The following is a 23,354-nucleotide window of genomic DNA, read 5'->3' as shown; positions in this document are numbered from 1 at the left end:
GAGACTTGAGAACAAAACATTCTTGGGGGAAATGGGGGGGGGGGAGGCAACTAGCCTCTTCTACATGCAGTCCACAAAAAACAATCAATGCACTGGCTTTTAGGATGCTTCCGAGAAATACACCCTTTCCCTGCACCTTTTCCATTGTGCAACCCACCTGCAGAAACCTTCCATTATAAAACTTGTCACCACTTTTGCAGCAGGGACAAAAGTCCCATTCTGGGACAGAGCTATAAATGACAAATAAATGTTGCTTGCGAACAAAATGCAGGCAGTAGCATATTCATCCTAAAGAATTCTCTTAACCCATCTTCAGTGTCAGGTGCTGGTGTGGTTGCTCAAGAGTAAACAGGCAAGACTCCAACCTGTCTTTTCCAGACTTTATTCTTGGTGCAAACTATTTACAGTAAAGAGTGTACAGTGTCTGGCTCAATCACTAACAGAATCTGGGAGTGGTCGGTCTTTGTACCTCCCCCCAGCATAAAAGTCACATCACCCCCAGCCTTTTCCGCCCCTCTCTACGCCAAAGCCTACTGCGCAGAATGGGCGCTGGCAAGGGCGTACTTCCCGCCTCTCCGGTTTGCTCAGGCTCAGTGTTGAGGCTCTCCCTAGCATCCCCTGGTCCCCTGGTCACCAGAAGAGGAACTGCTTCGCAAGATTTTCGGAGGCTCCCTATATCACAACTGCCTTTCCATCTCTCACCTCTGAGCTGATGGAAGTTCCCTGACATTCAGGTTAATGTATTTGAAATAAGTTATCCAATAGCGCATGAGCTCTGGGCTTAAGCTTCTTGTCTCATCTCAAGTACTTGGTTTATTAAATGGAAACTGACAGATCATGACTGTCAAATATGAAATTAAGTTTCCTATACAAAGTACTGCTGTACTGTACTGTACAGCAGAGCTCAGAAAGAGAACCCAATTGTGGGAAGCTGCCCTAAATGTTGCCCCTTCCAATGTCTCCAAAAAGCAGTGGAAATTAGGGACAATGTTTAAGGTAGTCTTGACCAACCAGGTGCCCTGCTGCTGTTTGAGGCTGCAATTCCCACTATCTACTGTTAACCAAAGGAGCCCTCACTACAATTACATATGGCTGCAGGCCAGTTTGAAGAATGTAAGTAGAATGAATTTCATCCATTTACTTTCCGGTTTGTTCATAAAAAAGTATTTATATTACACCATTCACCTGAAAAGTATTTATTTACTCGCTTACATTTATAATCCAGCTTTCCTCCATCATGGAATCCACGGAGGCCTACATGTGGTTTTCAGGCAATCCAAGCACTGACTAGACCTGGACCTACTTTGATTCAGCAAGGTGGTGCTCCTATGTGTCATTCAAACTATACCCTGGGACTTCAGTAAGAATAGATGTTGAGCAAGCATTTCCAAGCAGAAACCCTGAGTGCCAGGGCAACTTCAAAACTTGCATAAATAAGGAACAACTAAGAAAAGGGCATGTTGCTCTATGACTTTTTCTTTCTTTCTTTTTAAGCAAAATGTGGCAATGAACACTCATCGCTTAGCATGCATGGATGATTTTAAGGGTTGGGGTGCTGCCAGCTGCCCATAAAAATGTACTCTGTGATCCCGGAGATAGTACAGAAACATCCAGCTCCACCTATGCCTTATAATGCTTCCCTGACAGCAGCATCAGAAGAGGGTTCTGGTAAGAGGAACCAGTTGCCACATTTGTCAAGAGTGACTCCATGCCCAGGGATGTAAGCATTCCATTGCCCAAATCATCTTTCCCACAGCAATGCCTCAGCAGCTTCATCCTAAATTTGACCATGCACAAGTTCAGTTGCTGCAGCCCTGGTTGCTTCCTTAGCCTCCGCTTCCAGATATCGCCTCTCTTTTCCTTCAAATCCCTCCTCAGAAGCAGCCACAAAGCCACAAAGCAGTGATGCAGGTTAAGAAGTCAGAGCACAGGGTCCACCTGTCTAACAGGCTGGCAACGGCTCTCCAGGGATTCAGGGAAGATTCTCTCCCCGCCTTACCTGGAGAAGGCAGGGACTGAAGCTGGGATCGTCTGCATTTACTCAATTTATATACCACCCTTTATCAAAGATTCCAGGGCGGTGTGCAACATTAAAAACACATGACAAAACATCAGTGACAATAAAACAGAATAAAAAGCATACACTCTCCAGATGTTTTGGACCACAACTCCCATCTGAACATAGAAATTGACACGGTGTAGGCGCAGTTTGCTGCCAAACAACAGCAGAGCTGCCAAAATCAATCAGGTTATTGCTCTTGGTTTCTGGCAATGCAGAAATAAGGAATCAAGTAAGCAAACGCCACTGAGCAGACAACTGTAATGCTGTGTAGAATACGGTCCAAAGGTGGGAAACCTCAAGCTCTCTATATCTGGCCCTAGCCATTCTTCATTCATGCCCCCACTTCACAGGCCACTTCACAAATTTATAAACCATTTTTACCACTACAGTGGTACCTCTGGATACAAATGGGATCCGTTCCGGAGCCCCATTCGTATCTAGAAGCAAACGTAACTAGCGACGGCACATCTGCGCGCGTCACTTTTCGCTACTTCTGCGCATGCACGTGACGTCATTTTGAGCGTCTGCACATGCGCAAGCGGTGAAACCAGGAAATAACACACTCCGTTACTTCTGGGTTGCCGCGGAGCGCAACTCGAATGCGCTCAACCCAAGGTGCATTCAACCCGAGGTATGACTGTACAAGGTAAAAACAAAATGCAAAATGTAGAAGGTTTTTTTTTTTAAAAAAAAAATCTTCTATGAACTCTGAAACAGTAAAGCCATTTAGAAAGTATAAAAATATTTAACACTGTTTCTAAGAATGTAAGAAGAGCCCACTGGATCAGGCCTGTGATCCATCCAGGCCAGCATCCTGTTCTCACAGCGACACAGCCAAATGTCTATGAGAAACCCTCAGAGCACAAGAGCATTTCCCCAGCCCACCCCATTTCGGTTTTCAGCAACTGGTATTCAGAACGATTACTGCCTCCAACCATTGTACATTCTACAGAAGTACAACTAAATCCCATATTTGACTAGGTCACACCTCGGGGATAGCCTTTGATAACACCTCCTTCTTGCCTGGATGGTGGAAGAAGGGATATGTGCATAAGAGTGTGTGTGCTTAAGGAGTGTGTGGCTGGAAAAAAGTCTACTGTACAAAGGTGTCACATCCACTGCCAAACCCACTTCAGCTCCTGACTCTGTCCATCATTTGCATGTGGCCCCTGGAATGTTCCCCATGAGGGAATGCGGCCCTCCAGCTGAAAAAGCTGCTCTTCACCCAGAACAGAACACACACACATTCTTGAAATTCAGTCCGCTTGTGTTTAATTTCTATGCTTAAGCTAACAAGAGAGTCCACTGTTTTGATAACACTTAACAAGGTTGTTTTCCAGAACTGACAACTTAATTCCACCTACTCAATACATTGCTCAAAAGGACTAATTTCAATGAATATGAAGTTAATGGAATAGGGTGGTAGCTCTGACATGAATATATATGCATGGCAGCTTCATGAAACTTCCAAGTCTAGGTCCTTGAGTACCGTATTTTTCGCCCTATAGGACGCACTTTTTCCCCTCCAAAAATGAAGGGGAAATGTGTGTGCGTCCTATGGGGCGAATGCAGGCTTTTGCTGAAGCCTGGAGAGCGAGAGGCATCGGTGCGCACCGACCCCTCTCGCTCTCCAGGCTTCAGGAAGCTATCCGCAAGCCTTGCAAGCCCGGTGGGAGTTCCCACGGGCTCACAAGGCTTGCGGGCAGCAGCCTGCAGCCCCCGCAAGTGTCCGCAAGCCTTGCGCGCCCGGCAGGAGGTCCCGCCCGGTGCGCGAGGCTTGGGGCGGCAGCCTGTCGCCCGAAGCACGGGGAGCCCTCCGGAGGACTCCCTGTGCTTTGGGCGAGTGTCTGCAAGCCTCGCGCGCCCGGCAGGAGGTCCCGCCAAGCACGCGAGGCTTGGGGCGGCAGCCTGTCGCCCGAAGCACGGGGAGCCCTCCGGAGGTCCCGCCGGGTGCGGGAGGCTTGGGGCGGCAGCCTGTCGCCCGAAGCACAGGGAGCCCTCCGGAGGGTGCCCTGTGCTTCGGGCAGGTGAGCGAAAGGCTTGGGGCGGCAGCCAGGGCGGAGGGGGGAAAATAAATTTTTTTAATTCATTTCCCCCCCAAAAAACGAGGTGCGTCCTATGGGCCGGTGCACCCTATAGGACGAAAAATACGGTAATTCTTTGTCCAAATCATGGACCATAAAATTGTCAGGCTGGAAGGGACGCCAAGGGTCATCAAGTCCAACCCCCCTGCAATTCAGGAATCACAGCTAAAGAATCCCCGACAGACGGCCATCCAACCTCTGTTTACTTTTGTTTCACTTCTTCAAAAAGAATACAAAGGCAAAAGTAACAAAACAAAACAAAATTTCCTCTTAGACCGAGAAAAAGAAAGAAATGAAATTGTTGGTACTGGTTACCAATGCAGCACTACCTCAATTTTCCCTCAAGCACTGAACTAGGTCAAAAAAGAATTGAAAAACATATTTGGTCAAATATTGCCAATGACCTAACATACATACGCTTATAAGCAATTGTTGTTCTAAGTTAGCTATTACTGTTAAAATGAAATTTATTTTTCTTTAAATTACAATGAATTGTTGTAGTGTTCTTGGACATGATTTCTATAAATATGAATGATTTACTCAGCTGTTGTTCTTTGGCTTCTATCCTAGAATACCAGGATCAGTCAGCCTACACTTACAATTTTTTAAAAAAGGAAATAGTTGGATAGCTCAGTTGGTTAGAGCGTGGTGCTGATAATGCCAAGGTCACAGGTTCAATCCCCGTAAGGAACAGCTGCATATTCCTCCATTGCTGGGGGCTGGACTAGATGATCCTCAGGGTACCTTCCAACTCTATGATTCTATGATTACAAAAGCAAAGCAACATGAAGTCTTGTTTAAAAAGAAACACAGTTCAGTGGTGGATCATCTGTTTGCATGCATAAGGTCTCAGGTTCAATTTCCAGGTAGGGCTGGAAGAAACTTGTATCTGAAACAAAGAGCTGCTGCCCATCAGTGCAGAAAATATTGAGTAAGATGGACCAATACTCTGACTCAACAAAAAACAGCTTCCTGCATTCCTAAATCAGGCGTGAGAACCTATGATCCATCCAGAGATGTTGCTGGACTGCAAGAACTACTCCTTTTTAATGCATTTACTTTACTCACATTTACAGGCAAAACCTTCTTTAAAACATGCTCAGCATTTTACTCCCTGCTTCACATGTTACGCCCCTGAGCAGAAGTGTATTATGTTGGGAAGATTAATAGTAATGAACACTAAGTGACCAGAAAACTCTGAACATATGGAAGAATGGGACGGAAGAAGGTCAAATGTGTTTCTAAGATAGGTACTCCCATGAATGAGTTCACCATTTACCCCCATTGAAGTTATGTAACATAGAAACATCTTGCAAAGTTTCCCAGCGTATAATTACAGTTGCTATGGCAACATGTTTTTATATGAATTTTAGTACGGAACTGGTAAGAACCACAGCAATACAATCCTTGCTTTAAGAGACAAAAAGGGAATAAGAGGCACCTAAAATTGTACACAGTCTTGTGGGCACCTTGAAGACTAACCAATTTACAATGGTGGAACCCAGCAGTACAGTGGTGCCTCGCAAGACGAAAGTAATCCGTTCCGCGAGTCTCTTCGTCTAGCGGTTTTTTCGTCTTGCGAAGCAACCCTATTAGCGGATTAGCGCTATTAGCGGTTTAGCGGCTATTAAGGGCTTAGCGGCTATTACAGGCTTAGCGGATTAGCACATAGGGAAAATCGTCTTGCGAAGCAGCACAAAAATGGAAAACCCTTTCGTCTAGCGGGTTTTCCGTCTTGCGAGGCATTCGTCTTGCGGGGCACCACTGTAGTCAACCTGAAGCCCTCTCAAATGCTGTTGGGTATCTTCATAATCACTGACGGAAAATATTCAGCAGTTGGCCATGTTGGCTGGGGGTTACATGAGTTAGCAGTCCAAAAACACCTAGAGGGCATCACATCTGCTACACCAAGCATAAGCTTTCATGAACAAAAGTCCACTTTTTTCTAAGTTGCATGAAGAGCTCACTTGAGATGCAGGTAAATAAATGTATACCTGGGGGATGGCATGGTAAAAAGCAAGGTCAGGGGGAAATGAAATGCGGAAAAGTACAGATGGTTTTTGTTTAATTACATAACACTGGTAACTCACAGAACAGTTTTCTGATACAGACACCCTAGCATTAGTTAGCCAATTAATACACATAACTGTCTCCATTCAATTCACAATGCAATGTAACCCTTGGCATTTTGTAATGCACGAGTTTCCAGTTTCCCTTTGAAGCTCAGTCTCTAAAAACACCATGCTAACTGAACCATAACCACCATTCATTCTGGTCAAAAGGGGACAGAACTCATGCATGTAATAAATATTCTGGTGTACACTAGGAGATCACGAACTGCAGTTCTTGGAAGAAGGCCACTTCCTGATGTGAGGCTCCACAGTAAACAATTGCTCATGCTGCCTTTTAGAACATCAGTGACAGGCCTTGCAAAGTAAAGACGATGGACACAACAAGTCACAACATCCCTATACGTGGCTGCTGCAACCACATCTGATCTAGGGCGGGACTCCCACTCTCATCAGTCCCTGCCAGCGCGACCAATGGTCACAGATTATAGGAGTTGTAGCCTAACATCTAGAATGCACCACAGTGACTACTTCTAATTTAAAGAAATAAAGGCTAGACAGGAGCTCAGCAAAGCTGTAAGTTTCAAATGAAAGATTGCTTAGAAATTACACTACAAGGCACTGAAGTTAAAATATCTCTGTGATATTGTTAGTCTACAAACAAAGCCCCTTTGTAGTTTCTCAATCCAGCTGGCAGGCAAGTGCTGGTCACATGAAACCAAAATGGGGAGGTTTCCAGGACTACATTTCAGGCAGAGTGGCTGTCTTTGTAGTCAGCAGCTACTGCTAAACACTGACCTGGTTCACGTGTCATGTTAAACAATTGATAAAGTTTACCTATGGTATAAACACAAATGAGCAGCATGCTTGAAAGTCCCCCACTTTGCACCTCCCCTACGCCAGGTGAGGTCGCCATGCACCAGGAGCAACAAACCATAAAACCATAGCTCATCATGTTGTCTAAACCCAGCCTCTAAGTTCTGCTCTGAGCCCCATCCAAGTTTCTGTCATTGGCTTATAAAATTCTAATACCTTGGGGTCCCAATGCACATGACAAAGTGCATCAGCCTCACCATTTAGGTCAAGTATAGCCAACATGGTGCCTGTTAAACGTTGGACTACAATTCCCATCATCCCTGATAATGGGCCATGCTTGCTGGGGCTGATGGGAGTTAACAGTCCCAGAACATATGGAGGGCACAACAGTGGCTACTCCTAATGTAGCTCATAGGAGAAGGTTCTTCTTAGGGCCTTACTAAGTGGACATCCCTTAGGGCCTTACTAAGTGGACATCCCTAAGGATGAGGGCCTTCATCATATGAGGCCCTTCTCTATGTGCCCCCTCCACTCCTGGGTTTGGCAACAGGAGTATGGGGCTTTTCAGTGGTGGCTCTCGGTTGGTGGAATGCTCTCCCCAAGGGATGCTTGCCTGATGGCACTACAATTACATAGCTTTAGGTGCCAGGCAAAAAGCATTTCTTTTTTGGCAAGCCTTCAGTTCTTAATTAGCTGTGGCCTCCTTGAGCAGGGGGCAAGTTTTACTCCTGCCCTTTAAAAAGAAGGTTGTCTTTTAGATTTTTCTTTTTCTTTTATGCCAGTTTTAATGTGCGTGTTGCTTTGTTTATATATTGTAAGTCATTTTGAGTTACCTTGGTTAAAAAATGACCAATAAATTTAAATAATAATAATAATAATAATGAAACACTCATGCTCACAGCCTACCCCAGGCTAATGTTTCTCATTTGTGGTTGTACCAACTTGGATTTGCCTGCTCTCTTGCTGCCATGTCACAGATTTTGCCAGATTAATAATGCACACTTCTACCAAGGTCTTGTTTCAATTTTCTGTGGAGTATCAAGCACATATTGCAAGGCTGCCAGGGTGCATGTACTTGCTTGTCAACATTTGGCAAGTTGTCCGCTATAAATACTATCGCAGCACATTCTTGAATTTTTGCAAAGGCAAATATAGCTGCACTTGAGGACATTAGCTACGCGGGGCCAGGCACAGCTGGAGGATTCCTTCAAGGACTGCAGTTGGCACAAAGGACGTTTCTTAAGATGAATTATGCAAAATAGTTCCAGACAAAGTCAACGTGCTGCTTATTGGGGTTCTCATTTCAGATGGCTATCTGAGCTCTAAATCATGCTGCTAAGTTCACTGACATTGTGCTTGTGTGAGATGCTGTTCTGTAAGCAACCCTACTAATCGAAGACCCACCCAAATAGAAAGCATTATTAAACTTTCCGTGGAATATGATTGGTTAATAGGCTATGGGTGAGCTAGAGGTGAAGCGGCACTCTCCTTGAGTGAGAATAAAAAGGCTAGTTAGACTCTCTTTTTTCTGTTCACCTGATACACTGACGACGTGACAGGAGTCAAGAATACAAGAGTCCCACCTGCATTTGGCCAGTGGGAAAGACTTCTGAAAATCTCCATCAGTTGCAGAGATATTGACTTCACTGTGAAATATTTCAGCTGATCTATTGGGTTAAATAAACTGTGTCTGCACTCTTTTGCATTTCCTTGTTAACAAGGTGCTCTACCTCCCACACACCAAATCTGCTGTAAATCATGGTGGCTAACCTGCTGCTGAACTTCAACACCCAACACTCCTAGCCCTTGGCCATGTTTGCTGGGCCTGATGGGAGCTGAAGTCCAACGCCACCTGGGAGCCACAGGTTTGCCACCCCTGCTGCCCAAAGAAGGGTGCTTGTCCCAAAGCATTATTGAATTAAGGTTTTCAGCAAGAAGAATAGAAAGCCACACAGGAAAGAGGAACACACAGCTGCAATTCAGCAGTGTTGGCTGCTGCTTAGAAATGGCAGCTCTCAATATTGCCAAGTGTGGCGTAGTGCTTAGAATGTCGCACTAGGAACTGGGAGACCAGGACTGAACTCCCCACAGAGGCATAAAGCCACCTGGGTGATCCTGGGCCACTCATTGTCTCTCGGCCTAATCTACCTCACAAGGTTGTTGTGAAAATAAAATGCCGAGTGAGAAGCACATATCCATTTTGAGCTGTTTGGAGGCAAGGTATAAATGTAAAGATGAATATAAGAACAAATGCTCTGGGCTTCCTGTATTTTTCTTACTTTCCTAGCTACAAAGTTCTGCCTATTCAGAAAAGGGAAACCAACATGATCAAGGAACTGGAAAAACTCCTATATGAGGAAAGATTGCAGCATTTTTATTTATAGAAAGAACAAACAAGAAGCTGCAAAACAGAAGTGTATAAAATTATCCACGGAGAAAGTGGTTGGAGAAAGGTATTGCTCTCTGCCTCATAGCACTAGAACTGGTGGATATCCAATGAGGTTGAACATTGGAAGATTCAGGACAGGCAAAAGAAAGTCCTTCTTCCTGCAGCAATTACTGTATTTTTCGCTCTATAAGACGCACCAGACCACAAGACGCACCTAGTTTTTGGAGGAGGAAAACAAGAAAAAAAATATTCTGAATCTCAGAAGCCAGAACAGCAAGAAGGATCGCTGCGCAGTGAAAGCAGCAATCCCTCTTGCTGTTCTGGCTTCTGGGATAGCTGCGCAGCCTGCATTCACTCCATAAGACGCACACACATTTCCCCTTACTTTTTAGGAGGGAAAAAGTGAGTCTTACAGAGCAAAAAATACGGTAGTTTAACCATGGAATCAGCTCCCACAATAAATAGTGACAGCCGCCAGTTTGGGCAGCTTTAAAAGAGGAATACAGAATACTTGGAGGATACTGCCAACTATGGCTACTAGCCACAACCGGCACACTCGGCTTCCACAGTCAGAGGCAGTTTGTTTCTGAATGCCAGCTGCTGGAAAAACTAAGGGTGTGGGGAGAGTGTGGCTGCTGCTTCCAGGTCCTGCTTATGGGTTTCCCACAGATGTCAGGCTAGCCACTGTGAGAACAGGATGCTGGACTAGAAGGGCCACTGGCTTGATTCAACACAGCTCTTCTTATGTTATTATGACATTCTCAAGTCTTTGAAAACAAACCTGTTTACATTTGCTACTCAGCTCAAGGAAAGGTCATTCTCAAACCAGTATGCAGTCTCAATATTTAATGCTGGCAATTTGATTAGCAGCAAAGTAGTGTTCTCTCACCTAGTGTGTGTGTTAAATGGGAAAATAGCTTGGGGCTCCGTTCTGTAAAAGAGGTTTTTGATTTCCAATGCATCTGAAGTGTTGACCAGGAACAGTTTCTCTATAAAGCATATTAAAGCCCTGCAGGACACAATATGTATGAAACCTTGCGCTGTGTTCTAGGAATCCTGCCTGCAGAGTGAGGATTTTCACCTGAAGCATCAATAGAAGTTATTAAAGGCTAGATAGAGGTAAGTTGATATATTTCTTTCTGATAAAAACTTTTTATTGCTTTTATCTATCATGTTCCTGGACCTAAACTCTTCAGCTATGAAAGAAACAAGATCATGAATTCACTGAAACAAATAATTCATGGGGGAATTAATTCATGGGAATCCCAAGCTGGAAGAAAGCTATTGCAATTTGGTCCTGCTAGCAGGGCTTCCAGAAGAGAAACTGGTTGGCCACTGTAAAAACAAGATACAGGGCTAGATGGGCCTTTGGCCTGATCCAGCAGGGCTCTTCTTGTGATATTGATGCAGGGATGCCCCTAAAGCTGTCAGACAGAAAACATGCCCCCAAATTTTTTGCTCTCACAAATTACACTAGGTGCAAAAGCAATAAAAGGAATACAATCAGTAAAACCACATTCATGTGAGATACCTAGATAAATAATATAGTAGCAGAATCATGCTTTAAAACTGACTTTACGCATCACATCTCTCTAAAATCCTGACAAAAGATATGCTTCTTCACCTGTCACATTTGTTTTAGTCCTAAAGTTCATCGATTCCAATGGTTCTATACTCTAAGTAGGACTAATATCAGATACAACCCATAGCCACTCAAGAGTGTAGCTGTTAAGAACCATTTCTACCCCAAAATAGAGGTAAAAGGTAAAGGGACCCCTAGCCATTAGGTCTAGTCGTGACCGACTCTGGGGTTGAAGCGCTCATCTCGCTTTATTGGCCAAGGGAGCTGGCATACAGCTTCCGGGTCATGTGGCCAGCATGACTAAGCCGCTTCTGGCGAACCAGAGCAGCGCACGGAAACACCGTTTACCTTCCTGCCGGAGCGGTACCTATTTATCTACTTGCACTTTGACGTGCTTTTGAACTGCTAAGTTGGCAGGAGCAGAGACCAAGTGACAGGAGCTCACCCCGTCGCAGGGATTCGAACCGCCGACCTTCTGATCGGCAAGTCCTAGGCTCTGTGGTTTAACCCACAGCGCCACCCACGTCCCCAAAATAGAGGTGCAGGGATGCAAATTCCCCTTGACTTCTCTCTATCACAAACAAAAGCCATTAGTGGTATATGGAAAAAGCAATCAGCCACCTGAAGGCAGGAAGTTAAAAAATTGTTCAATGCAGTCATCTTACAAATGCTGCTTATTCCATTCAACAGGCTTAGGGAAGCTTACAACACAGTACTAAAAATATAAGTATCAACAGAATAAGCCACTGCTCCACACCAAGCAAAGCCTGAATAAAAGCAGCTTGAAATGTCTGGTCTATGTTATAAACCTGTCATTTCACAATATAAAGTGGATGGTTTGGTGCGAATCCAGAATCTAAGAGTCTGTGATTGTTGCCAAGTAAAGTGCAACATATTTTTCCACCCACCGATCCAAAAGTGCTAATACATGAAACAAAGCAATGAGTAAATGAGTAAGTTGACTTGAGCAGCAAGTCACTTGACAACGTTAGCCAACCTTACCTGTGCCTATTATCCAGACCTGTGCCTGTTATCCAGACAACCCTAAGACCGCAGACAATTTTATTGATTCTGTTCGGTTTTAACATTTGTTGCGGATGCCACAAAAGCACTATATGAACTGAAAGGCAGGATATAAATATTTAAGCAATAATTTGTTATTTATTTCCTTTCAGACTTTGCCTATACAATACTCATTTGGCTATTTCACAAAAGTAAACTAGAAGCATTCTTCATTCAAGATGTTTTTGGAGAACCACTGCCAACATGCATCTGGGAAGACAATTTTCCTGTTGTATAAGAAGCCTTGCTTTCTCAAGCAGCCGTCACTGGTGCAACAGGAAACAAACTTGTATTTAAATACTTATATCTGACAAAAGAGTGCCTATTCTTCTCACACTAAGCAAGAAGACAGAACAATACCAGAGCTCTTTCCAGCCATTGCAACTTTCTACTAAAGGCCTAGTAGACCATAGTGTGGAAATGACCACAACTCCAAAACATAAAGAAGGCACCAAGTTTCCAAAAGCTGGACCCACAGCTTCCAGCCTAACCTTTCAGATTACAGTAATTCAGAAATTCATACAGCATTAAATTGATTAAGTAGTACAGTTTTACACTGGAAGTCGAACGGAATCCATTCCACTTCCAAAACATTCGGAAACCAAAGTGTGGCTTCTGATTGGCTGCAGGAAGCTCTGGAAGTCGTGGCGGACATTCGGCCTCCAAAAATAGTTCACAAACTGGAACACTCACTTCCGGGTTTGCAGAGTTCAGGAGCCAAAACATTCAAGAACGAAGCTGTTCGAAAACCAAAATTTGCTAATGTACTCATTAGCAAATTAGGTTAAACTAAACCTAATCAATAATTGAAAGCTGTTCTCTTCTTAGGCAAGAAATTAGCATGGCAAAAGCATTACCTGCGGAACCTTCTATTCTTATCAGAGAGAGAACTATCACTACCATCTGAATTTCATGGTCTTTGTCTCCATTGTTTATAACCCATTTTTCCTCTGTGTGCATCTGACCAAGTGAGCTTTCACCCAAAAAGCTTTATGCCACAGATCTCTTGTAAGCCTGTTTTTGCAAAAACAAAAAATACCCTTTCTCTGGAAATTGAGCACAAAGATATTGCTAACTATTTGCTCCCGTCTTCCCGTTCTCATTGTATCCTCCCCCCTTTTTTCTTGTATTTGTTTTGTTACCCTGCCACTCCCCTCCCTTCCCTGTTTTCCCAGCTGCTGAAGCTTAGACCATAAACTCCTGCAGGCAGGAACTAGTTTCTTCTTGTTACTGTTATTGCAAAGTGCTTTCACCTGAAGCGCTAAAAACACCAGGAATTTTCAGGATGATCCCTCCACTAACACAACTGGTACTCTGACTGCAGCTACTAATTCAACAGACAAGAGACCTACATTGAAGGCATGTTTTACAGTGTGGTGGGACACACTACCACATGCTGCTTGTAGAAACTGCACTACTCCATCTTTCATTTGTCACAATTCAGACAGTAGCTGAGCATGCAGGCAAACACACACAGCGTTAACACAATTTCCCAAAAAGGTATAGGAGCCTGCCTTATACTACATCAGATCACCTAGCTCAGTCCTGTCAACACTGACTGACAGCAACTCTCGTTTCAGTCGGGGGTCAGTCTCAGACCTACCTGGAGTTGCTGCTGGGGACTGAGCCTTGGACCTTTTGCCTGCAAAGCACATGCTCTAACAGTGAGCTGCCTACAACCCTTTCCCTATTATAGAAGGCAGCTTTATATGGAGTCAGGTCATTGGCCCACACAGCTTTGCACTGCCTACAGTGAGTGGTAGCAGCTCTCCAAGATTTCAGAAAGGGAGCTTCTCCTAGCCCTACCTGGTGATGGCAGGGATTGAAGCTGGGACATTCTGCATGTAAAGCAGGTGCTCTACCATTGAGCTATGGCCATTGATTCCTGCATTGCATGGGGTTGAAATAGATGATCCTTGGCGGTCCCTTCCAACTCTACAATTCTAGGATTCTATGAGTCAGACACATTGGTCCATCTACTGTATTTTTCGCCCCATAGGACGCACCGGCCCATAGGACGCACCAAGTTTTTTTGGGGGGGGGGAGGAAATAAAGGGGGGAATTATTTCCCCCCCAGGCGCTTGTGGGGCCGGCAGCGGGGAGAAGCGCTCTTCTCCCCGCCGCCCGCCTGCAGACCAGGTCCGGGGACAGCGGGAAGACGCGCTGCGCCTCCCAGCTGTCCCCGGAGCTTGCGGGGCAGTCAGTGGCGAGAAGCGCTCTTCTCCCCGCCGCCCGCCTGCATACCAGGTCCGGGAACAGCGGGAAGACGCGCTGCGCCTCCCAGCTGTCCCCGGAGCTTGCGGGGCTGGCGGTGGGGAGAAGAAGAAGAAGAAGAAGAGTTTGGATTTGATATCCCGCCTTTCACTCCCCTTCAGGAGTCTCCAAGCGGCTAACATTCTCCTTTCCCTTCCTCCCCCACAACAAACACTCTGTGAGGTGAGTGGGGCTGAGAGACTTCAAAGAAGTGTGACTGGCCCAAGATCACCCAGCAGCTGCAGGTGGAGGAGCGGAGACGCAAACCCGGTTCCCCAGATTAGGAGTCTACCGCTTTTAACCACTACACCACACTGGCTCTCCCCACCATCAGCATGCGTCTCCCCACCATCAGCCTCCAAACCACATCGGGAGACAGTGGGATGGCGGCGTTCCGCCTCCCCGCTGTCCCCCGACCTTGTGGGGCTGGCGCTGCGGCTCTCCTGAAGCCTGGAGAGCGAGAGGGGTCGGTGCGCACCGACCCCTCTCGCTTTCCAGGCTTCAGCGAAAGCCTGCATTCGCCCCATAGGACGCACACACATTTCCCCTTCATTTTTGGAGGGGGAAAAGTGCGTCCTGTAGGGCGAAAAATACGGTAAGTCAGTACTGTCTGCACTGACCAGCAGTGACTCTCTGGAATTTTAGACAGGAGTCTCTCCTAGTCCTACCTACACAGGCCAGGGATTGAACATGGGACTTTTTGCACGCAGATCAGATGCTCTTCCATCGAACTAAGGATCACAGATACACTCTGGGTGGCAGGTTGTTGCTGGTGAGTTATTGGGGGTGGGAGCATCAGCAGTATTCGGAAATCATCTGAGTTATCGTAGCAGCTGCACAGCACCCATGTCACACGACCACGACCCCCCTCTCTCGAGTGCCATACATTAGACAGCGTTACCGTAATACTACTAGTAACGGGCCACGTCGACTTCTCCTACCCCCTAGTCTGCAGCAGCGCAGTACTCGCGCGCCCCACAAGCGCCTGCCCCCCCTTTAACAACTACCACACTGCCCCTAAAGTTCGCGCACTCACAAACGTTAGCAAAGGAATGCCCGGGCAAAAAAAGTGTACCACGGTACCTGTAGTAGCTGAGCAGCCCGTTGCTAAGCACGAACCATCGGCGCTGGTAGCCCTTCAGGTAGTTGGTCCACTTGAAGAGCCAGCCTTTGTACGTGTCGGGCCCGGGGCCGGCCGAGGTTGGGGTGGTCGCGGGGGTGGAGGGCAAGGGTCCCTCGAGGGTGGTGGCGCCGGCCAGGCTCATGGCGACGAGGAGGGCGGGGGGAGGAGGAGGGCGGCGAGGGGGCTGCTTGCAGGCCAGGCAAGGGACGGCGCTGAGAAGGGAGACCAGCCCGCGGGTGCCGGCGCTGCACAGCGGCGCGGCTGCCTTCCCCATAGGCGACGCCGCCGCTGAGGCTGCGCCCGGCCGCTCCTCCTCCTGGCTGCTTCGCCTCAGCGCCGCCGCCAGGGCTAGCGAGGGGGCGGGGCCGCGCGACACGTGACGGCGGCAGGCCGCGCCCCTCCGCTCCTGGCCATGTGACGCGCCACCCCACCCGAGGGAGCGGCGTGACGCGGCCGCTACGACAGCGGCGCCCCGCGTTCTGTTCTTTTCCCCTCTCCGACGGCGAGCGCGCCGAACGGCTCCCCAATCACGTGCGCCTCGTCTGCGAGGCTCGTCGGGCTGCCGGAGGATCGGAGATCTCGCGGGAGTTGTGTGGAAGGCGGAGGGCGGGGAATGGAAAGGGGGCGGGGCCGGCAAGGCGCCAATCAAGGAATAGGGATGCGGACGCCGCTTGATTAGAATAAAAAAAAGGCGGGAAGCTCCTCGAGGCTCAGCGCTTCGCTGTCCAGGTGGAGGCGCCGGCGGCCATTTTGCCACGCTGTTACCTCAGGTGACAGGGCGGCAAAAGCTTCGTCTGGCGACGTGGCCAAGACGACGCAAGCGAAAGCTTATATCAAAAAAAATTATATATATATGTCATTTATTACACATTTATATATAAAGAGCCCTAAATCCAATCAGTTTTAAACAAAACAGTCGCTGCCTTCAGGGTTACAATCTAGAAAAGGGAAAAGGAACACACCCGGGAGCGAGCTTAAGAAAATATGTTTTGATAAAAAATTAAAATGGTGTTTGTATAAATATATAAGTTTTAAAAGTCAGAAATATTAATGCATCACGGTGAGAAGTACTTAAAATAGTTATAATCAAAGAATTAAGTAATAAATGTTTTAAACAATTACTGTACATTCTAAGAACGTACATCAAATATTTGAAAAATGGAAGCATTCACTTCTGGGTTTTCAGCATTTGAAAGCTGAAACATTTGACTTCCGAAGCAGCATTTCAACACATGAAACACACATCTAAACTCTGCTAAACTGTCACTCCATCCAGACAACACCTGACTCTGCATTTTCTCACACAGTTTTACAATTCTGCAAAACAGAGGTGTGGTAAAATGTGTATGTGGACACCTGCCACTACAGATGTTGTTGGGGGATCTCATCAGAGAATCCTTTGCTAAGGTTGCAGCCTACGGGTCAGGTAGCACAATGTACCTGGAGCTATCCATGGTCCTGACTGCTGGTCCCCAGAGAATGCTGTGGCCGAGTCAGCAGGCTTGCCCTGCCCGGACTTGTTATGTCTGGGCTTACTTCCACCTGAATCCGTCCAACTCAGCCTGCCTCATCCCTTGTGAGCCTCAAGTCCCAGCTACAGGATTGATGCAGGAAGATTGCAAATATGCCAGCAAAGCCCATCCAGCCCGGGTGTCTTTAACAGAGGATTAGACAGATTCATAGAGGATAAGCCTATTAACTGCTACTAGCCACAATGACCATAGTCTGCCTCCATGGTCAGACACAGTACAGTGGTACTTCAGGTTACATACACTTCAGGTTACACACTCCGCTAACCCAGAAATAGTGCTTCAGGTTAAGAATTTTGCTTCAGGATAAGAACAGAAATTGGGCTCCAGCAGCGCGGCGGCAGCGGGAGGCCTCATTAGCTAAAGTGGTGCTTCAGGTTAAGAAAAGTTTCAGGTTAAGAACAGACCTCCGGAACAAATTAAGTACTTAACCCGAGGTACCACTGTAATACTTCTGAATATCCGCTTGTGAACACCACAGGAGAGGACAGGGCTCCTGTGAATGGGTTCTGCTTGACTTTGAGAACAGGGTGCTATACTAGATGACTCATTGGGCTTATCCAGTGAACTTTGCTTATTATTTTATTTGGCACATGCTGACCTGCACACTGCTTTGCCCCTCCTGGTAAGCAACAGTGGCCCACCTGCCATGCTCATTTAGGTCTGACCTGGGAGCACTGGGAGCTAGGACAAGTCAGAAGCAACAACCATTATAGTTCTGGGGATAGGACTTCAAACCTACAAGTGAGTTGGTGCCTCGTAGGAGTTGTGGCCACCATATCTCCAGTCACCTAGGTCCTTTCTTTCTGGATGATCAAGGGACAGGAAGAGACTTCACCCAGAATGATGCCGAAAACAGACAAGTCTTTAGCAAGAACACTGCAGGCAGGGTTTGTGCCTAGTACAGGCATTAGCAGAATGAATTGTCAGGCACTAAGAGGCAATTTGCAGTCAGTCCTGGTGCTGTCTTTTAGTGCGAACTTGAGCCAGGATATCCATAAGCTGGTGGGAGGCACCTGAGAGAACAGAACCATTATTGGAAGGCAGTCAGCTGTCCAGTTTTCTGTGCAGGTGTGTGAGATGCACACACAAAAATGTGTATTCTGCTAGCAGCCTGTTGTGATGTCAGATGAGAAAATTCACCTTGCCAATCTCAACTCAGTTGTGTACAGACCAATTTTACCATATGAGACTGCCCCTTTAGCACAGATGATCAATGTAGGCCATATCTTCTTGTCTTAATCCCTTGCAAATGTATGTCACAGAAATGAATTAGATCTTTATTGCTTTTGCAAGTCAGGTGTCTACATCTTTTGGATGCTTTTCAGATGGAAGCCAGTTTGTCTCTGGAGTAAACATAAAGGACACCATTCATTGCCTATTCAGCTCATCAGACATCTCTGCTGATAGCTGGCAGCATCTTTTGGCCGCATAGAGAAATAAATAAAAGAAGTACTTATTAGTAGTTTCTCTATGTGAGTGGTATAAGAGGATTCAAGTTCAGGGATTCCTAGAGGCTCACCACTGGAGGGCTGTTGCTGCCTGCACGACATGAAGAGGAGGGTGCTAAATTGTTTGTGTGTCCAGCAGATTGAGAAAAGACTACATCATCAAGGGGTTTTAGTTTAAGGAAGAAAGGCAGGTAAGCAGAGATGATACAGATGTATACATTTATTCATGGTGTGTGCCAGTCATTGTAGACATTACTGAGCAAGATGGACCAATGGCCTGACTCTGTATAAGGCAGCTTCCTGTGTTCCTAAGACCAGCTTCATCAGGCATCTCTGGCCGCTGAACTGTTTCCAGTTGGTCATTATAAGAACTACTTTTTTACTTTAAGAAGTGCTCTTGGGTTTGCTCTCTTCTTCTTCCACCCCTATACTTCTTTCCTTGTGTGCCATGTATTTTACGTTGTAGGCCTGCAGACAGCAACAGTTATATCTGATTGTTTGTAAGCTGCCATGGGAGTCTTTGTGACTAAAGAGCAGGGTACAGACACTAAATAAACCCAGGTACTTCTGTCTCCTTCAACGTGTGCTATGCACAACCTTGGCTGCAATGCAGATAGAACTGGTGTTTGGGAATGGGGGTGTTGTGTAGTGCCATGCAAATTTTGCCAGCCAGCTGCATACCAGAACACCAACCTGCAGAAAAGGACCCCACCAGACCCAGGATGTTCCATTTCATTGCACTTTTCAAATGCATCTTCTTTTGGAAACATCTGATCGATCTGGACAAGCTGGTTCAAATACCTCCCCCCCCCCCGCCATGGTCACAGACTCACCTTAGGCAAGTCACTATTTCTCTCTCAGCTTTAGTCAATCAACTATCTGTAAACAGGGAATAACAGGTTGTAGAGAACCAAAAGACCAGGACAGTCCAAGACATTATGCCGCTTGAGGCAGGCAGCCTGGTGCCCCCTCCCACCCCAAATCAAGTTGCAAAGCATCTAAGGCCAAACTGAGGTATTTTAGCACCTGAGGCAAAAAAATCCAAACCAACCCACAGGCACCTTACCCCCTTCCTGTCAGTAAGAATACAATAACAATAAATTGGTCAATAGCTAACAATTTGCAACTTTTCCATAACACCCTAAATCTGCTGCTGCATTTTGCCTAATGGTAAGGCTGGACCTGCAAAAAGACCATAAAGCCCTCTGAACATCAAAAAAAATCCAATTAAAGGCCTACAACAGAAACATTTGTGCCACATGGATGCTGTGAAGGCCTTTTATTAACTTTAATTCCATTATCCTATTGAGACAAGCCAGCAGGAAAGCCTACGGGGCGGGGGGGGACACGCATGGGTCTTTTTCATGATGATTTTCTGTGCCAAGTGGAACCATGAAGCCACTCCTCTAGCTCATGGTCACTCACGTTACCTAAGCCTGTTTTGCTGTGGCAGGTTCACATTTTTCCATCCTGTGACTTCCTTGGCCTTTGTTAGCTCCGGCAGTGCAAAGGTTGAGGTGTGGGCTTTGAGCCAGGCCCTCTGGTCAATCTTCTCCAGCATTCTCTGGTAGTGGCCATATTCCTTCTTCCAGCGGTTCATTTTCTTCTGCTGGTCATGCACAAACTTCTTCATCATCTGGTCGATGAGATTGCCCATCTTCCTTTTGCTTTCTTCAATGTGCTTGAGCTTTAAGAAATCGGAAGCAACTGTTAGCAAAGTCACTTAAATAAACACAGACAAAAGTCCAGAGAGAAAAGTCTTAATAACACTCTAAGCAAGCTGAACCAAACCGGTGCATAATCTGAGGATTAAGGAACAGAGAGGTTCTGTCTTTCTCCATTCATGGAAGAGAGACATATAACCAAACATACAGAAGGAAAAGCCCTACAAACTACTCAGCCAATCAGAGCTTGTGTGTGAAATTCATGCCACTCTACCTGGTCAGAAGCGGGTTTGTTGTGCTTGAACACAAAATCCAGTTGTGTAACCTAGGGGTGCATTCAGACGTGCATGTCACTGGATAATGTCATTAACTGCCCCGCTGCCACCGCCGCCCTTTCCACATATGTGTGCTTCTATTTCCCCCATGAAAAGAGAGGGGGGGACGTATGCCAGTATACTACCCCAAATTTCATTGCTTTACTCCCACAATTTTCCAGGTAAACTGGGGGCTGCAAACACATTTTCGGGGGCTCAAAAACATGGAAACAAAATGCCCAATATGCACTGTATTCCATTAGTTTTCCAGAAGTGGCTTTTGCGTTGTATGAAAGCTCAAATATAATGCTGAAATTAACAGGGAAGCGCTGGGGAAATGGGATAAACCGCTGTGCGAATGCAGCCAAAGTATTCCTGGTTCGGGAGCCATGTGGAGCTCTTTCCACCTCCACAACTCTGCTCATTCCTGTGGATGGAGTTGATTTGCAAGGACATTGTGTGCACAGAACGCCTTCTTCCTCCATTGACACAAAGAATGTCTTCTTCCCCCATTGACACAAAGGGAGCTTCTTGAAGATAAAAGAGATAGAGGTATACAAACAAGTTCCCGGATACACAATAGTTATTTGGCTCACCAGCCTAAAGAAACATTCTCTTGTGCATTTGAAATGTAACACAAGCAGGAGGCTCAGGTAAGGAGGTTCAATAGTGAGATGTACCTTGATATCGTGCACTCTCTGGACACTGATGTTGTCACGAATGATCACCTTAGAAAGATGACTCTTGGGTAAAAACCTCTTTAAAACGGCTTCGCTGCCACTGAGCAAACTGCACGGGGGAAAGGGGCCTGGTTAGAACCGCATTTGCTATACTGCCTCCCTCCAAAATTAAGGGAGTAAATACCACTAATTTAGGAATATCCGCCTGTAGGCCTAGCACTTTTTTATTTCATACATTTATATACCTCAGGGAGCTCAAGGTAGTACACATGGTTCTCCTTAATCCCGATTTTACCATCACAACAACCCTGTGAGGTAGGTTAGGCTGAGAGACAGCGACTGGCCTGCGGTCACCCAGTGAGCTTCATCGTGGCTGAGTGAGGATTCGAACCCTGGTCTCCCAGGTCATAGGTAAAGGTAAAGGGACCCCTGACCATTAGGTCCAGTTGTGACCGACTCTGGGGTTGCGGCGCTCATCTCGCTTTATTGGCTTCTGGGTCATGTGGCCAGCATGACTAAGCCGCTTCTGGCGAACCAGAGCAGAGCACGGAAATGCCGTTTACCTTCCTGCCAGAGCGGTACCTATTTATCTACTTGCACTTTGACGTGCTTTCGAACTGCTAGGTTGGCAGGAGCAGGGACCGAGCAACGGGAGCTCACTCTGTCGTGGGGATTCGAACCGCCGACCTTCTGATAGGCAAGCCCTAGGCTCTGTGGTTTAACCCACAGCGCCACCTGCGTCATAGTCTGGCACTATAACCATTACACCGCACTGTCTCTTCACACTGGTGTATTCTAGGAGCTAGGAGGAGGCTGAACCACATGCAAGTTAATTTTCCATGAGCCATTTTCTCCTGCTCGCTGGATGAAGGCTGAAATATTATGTTATGGAAGATTTGAATGTGTTTTTTATCTTTTTCCGGCAACACTGATATAGCTGCCTTCTTATTTTTGTAAGCCTCTTTGGGGGGGGGGGAAGCAAATAAACATTTTAAGATTTAAATAAACCATGCAGTCCCTGGTTTGAACCTTGCTTTTCTAACCTCGTAACCTAAAGAAAAGTCAGGCCTTCTTTCTTTCTTTCTTTCTTTCTTTCTTTCTTTCTTTCTTTCTTAGTCTCAGGCCCTCTGCAATATCTGAACGATATTTATACTGATATACATTGCATACTTATTGTAAAGATTTCAAGAGCATATGCTAAGTGCTTTGAAAATGCCCAGTATATAGAGTGTTGGGAGATCTGTTTCTGGGTCACTAGTTTTTTGTTTTAACCAAAAGCTACTGCTATAAGGCAGAGAATATTATTTTTTACATACACATAATATAAATCTTTATGTTTGTGGAAAGACAAAAAAACCCCAACCCTCTTCTTTGAACGAAAACCTTTCCTCTTCTTTCAACGAAATAACTCTCAGAGAAGCTGAGCCACGGGGCTGCCTTGCAACCCCTAAAGGAGACACATAAACAAGCTTTATATGTGAGGAACAACAGATAAACCCTTCTTCCCTCCTGAAGCAAAATAACTCTGCAAATGCTCAGAGGCATGTCACTGGGGGCTGTCTTGCTACCCCTGAACATGGCATGCAATTCATGCAGACACAAAGGGGGGAAACGCAACAAAGCCTCTTCCCTCTTCTATCAGGGAACGGCAGAACTCTGCACATGTTCAAGGGCCCTCCATTGGGACTGTGCAATATTTACATTTGTGAAAGAGGGACCCCCCAAAAAAATTATTTTCCCCTTTCAGGGAGGAAAAGAGCTCTGCACATGTTCAGAGGCAAAACGGGGCAAACTCCTGATTGAGACGGGAGGGTGTCACGAGTGAAGCCCCTCCCCTACCTCCCTGTGCCCAGAAAAAGTATTTTCCCCTTTCGGGGAGGAAAAGAACTCTGCACATGTTCAGAGGCAAAACGGGGCAAACTCCTGATTGAGGGGGGAGGGTGTCACGAGTGAAGCCCCTCCCCTACCTCCCTGTGCCCTGGGGGGGGGCTTGCCCCGCTCCCTCCATCCACCCACCCCCTTTACCTGAAAAGCACCAGCACTTGGCCGCCGACGTGGGGCTGGAAGAAGGTGACCACGGCCGGCGGGGCGTCCTCGGGTTTCCCCGCCTCCATGGCGCCTCCCCTGACCGGGGACTGGACCGGACTGCGCTGAGCCATGGCTGGGAAATGCCTCCCCGCTGGAGGGAGCGGAGGTCACAATGGGATCGGGCGTTCAGAGTTGCCCTGGAAACCGGCCCCGGGGCTTGGAAGGGCTCAATGCCTTCTCGTTGCCGC

The 23,354-nt window shown here is 46.5% G+C and overlaps 2 protein-coding genes across 3 annotated transcripts in view; both read right to left on the bottom strand.

Annotated features, from left to right (window-relative positions):
- Window positions 1-16,029, bottom strand: part of OSBP2 (oxysterol binding protein 2) — a gene marked incomplete at its 5' end in the record, with an annotated part of 155,889 nt that extends 139,860 nt beyond the window's left edge. For both annotated transcript variants that reach the window (XM_083478548.1, XM_083478551.1), the window contains one exon: window positions 15,401-16,029. In XM_083478548.1, coding sequence (XP_083334674.1) covers window positions 15,401-15,714 — 314 coding nt within the window. The remainder of the gene's footprint in view (window positions 1-15,400) is intronic.
- Window positions 16,030-19,684: 3,655 nt separating this feature from the next.
- LOC310694990 (uncharacterized protein C5orf52 homolog) lies at window positions 19,685-23,266 on the bottom strand. Its single transcript, XM_083478948.1, has 3 exons — window positions 23,104-23,266; window positions 21,079-21,187; window positions 19,685-20,107 (listed from the first exon to the last, which is right to left on the bottom strand). Exons 1-3 carry the CDS (start codon window positions 23,235-23,237, stop codon window positions 19,847-19,849), a joined length of 504 nt encoding a protein of 167 aa, XP_083335074.1. The 5' UTR covers window positions 23,238-23,266; the 3' UTR covers window positions 19,685-19,846.
- Between the last annotated feature and the right edge of the window lie 88 nt (window positions 23,267-23,354).

The sequence above is a fragment of the Podarcis liolepis genome (assembly GCF_965112155.1).
Source record: "Podarcis liolepis genome assembly, chromosome: 15".
Lineage (NCBI taxonomy): Eukaryota > Metazoa > Chordata > Lepidosauria > Squamata > Lacertidae > Podarcis > Podarcis liolepis.
This window is presented reverse-complemented; position numbering and strand designations above follow the sequence as displayed.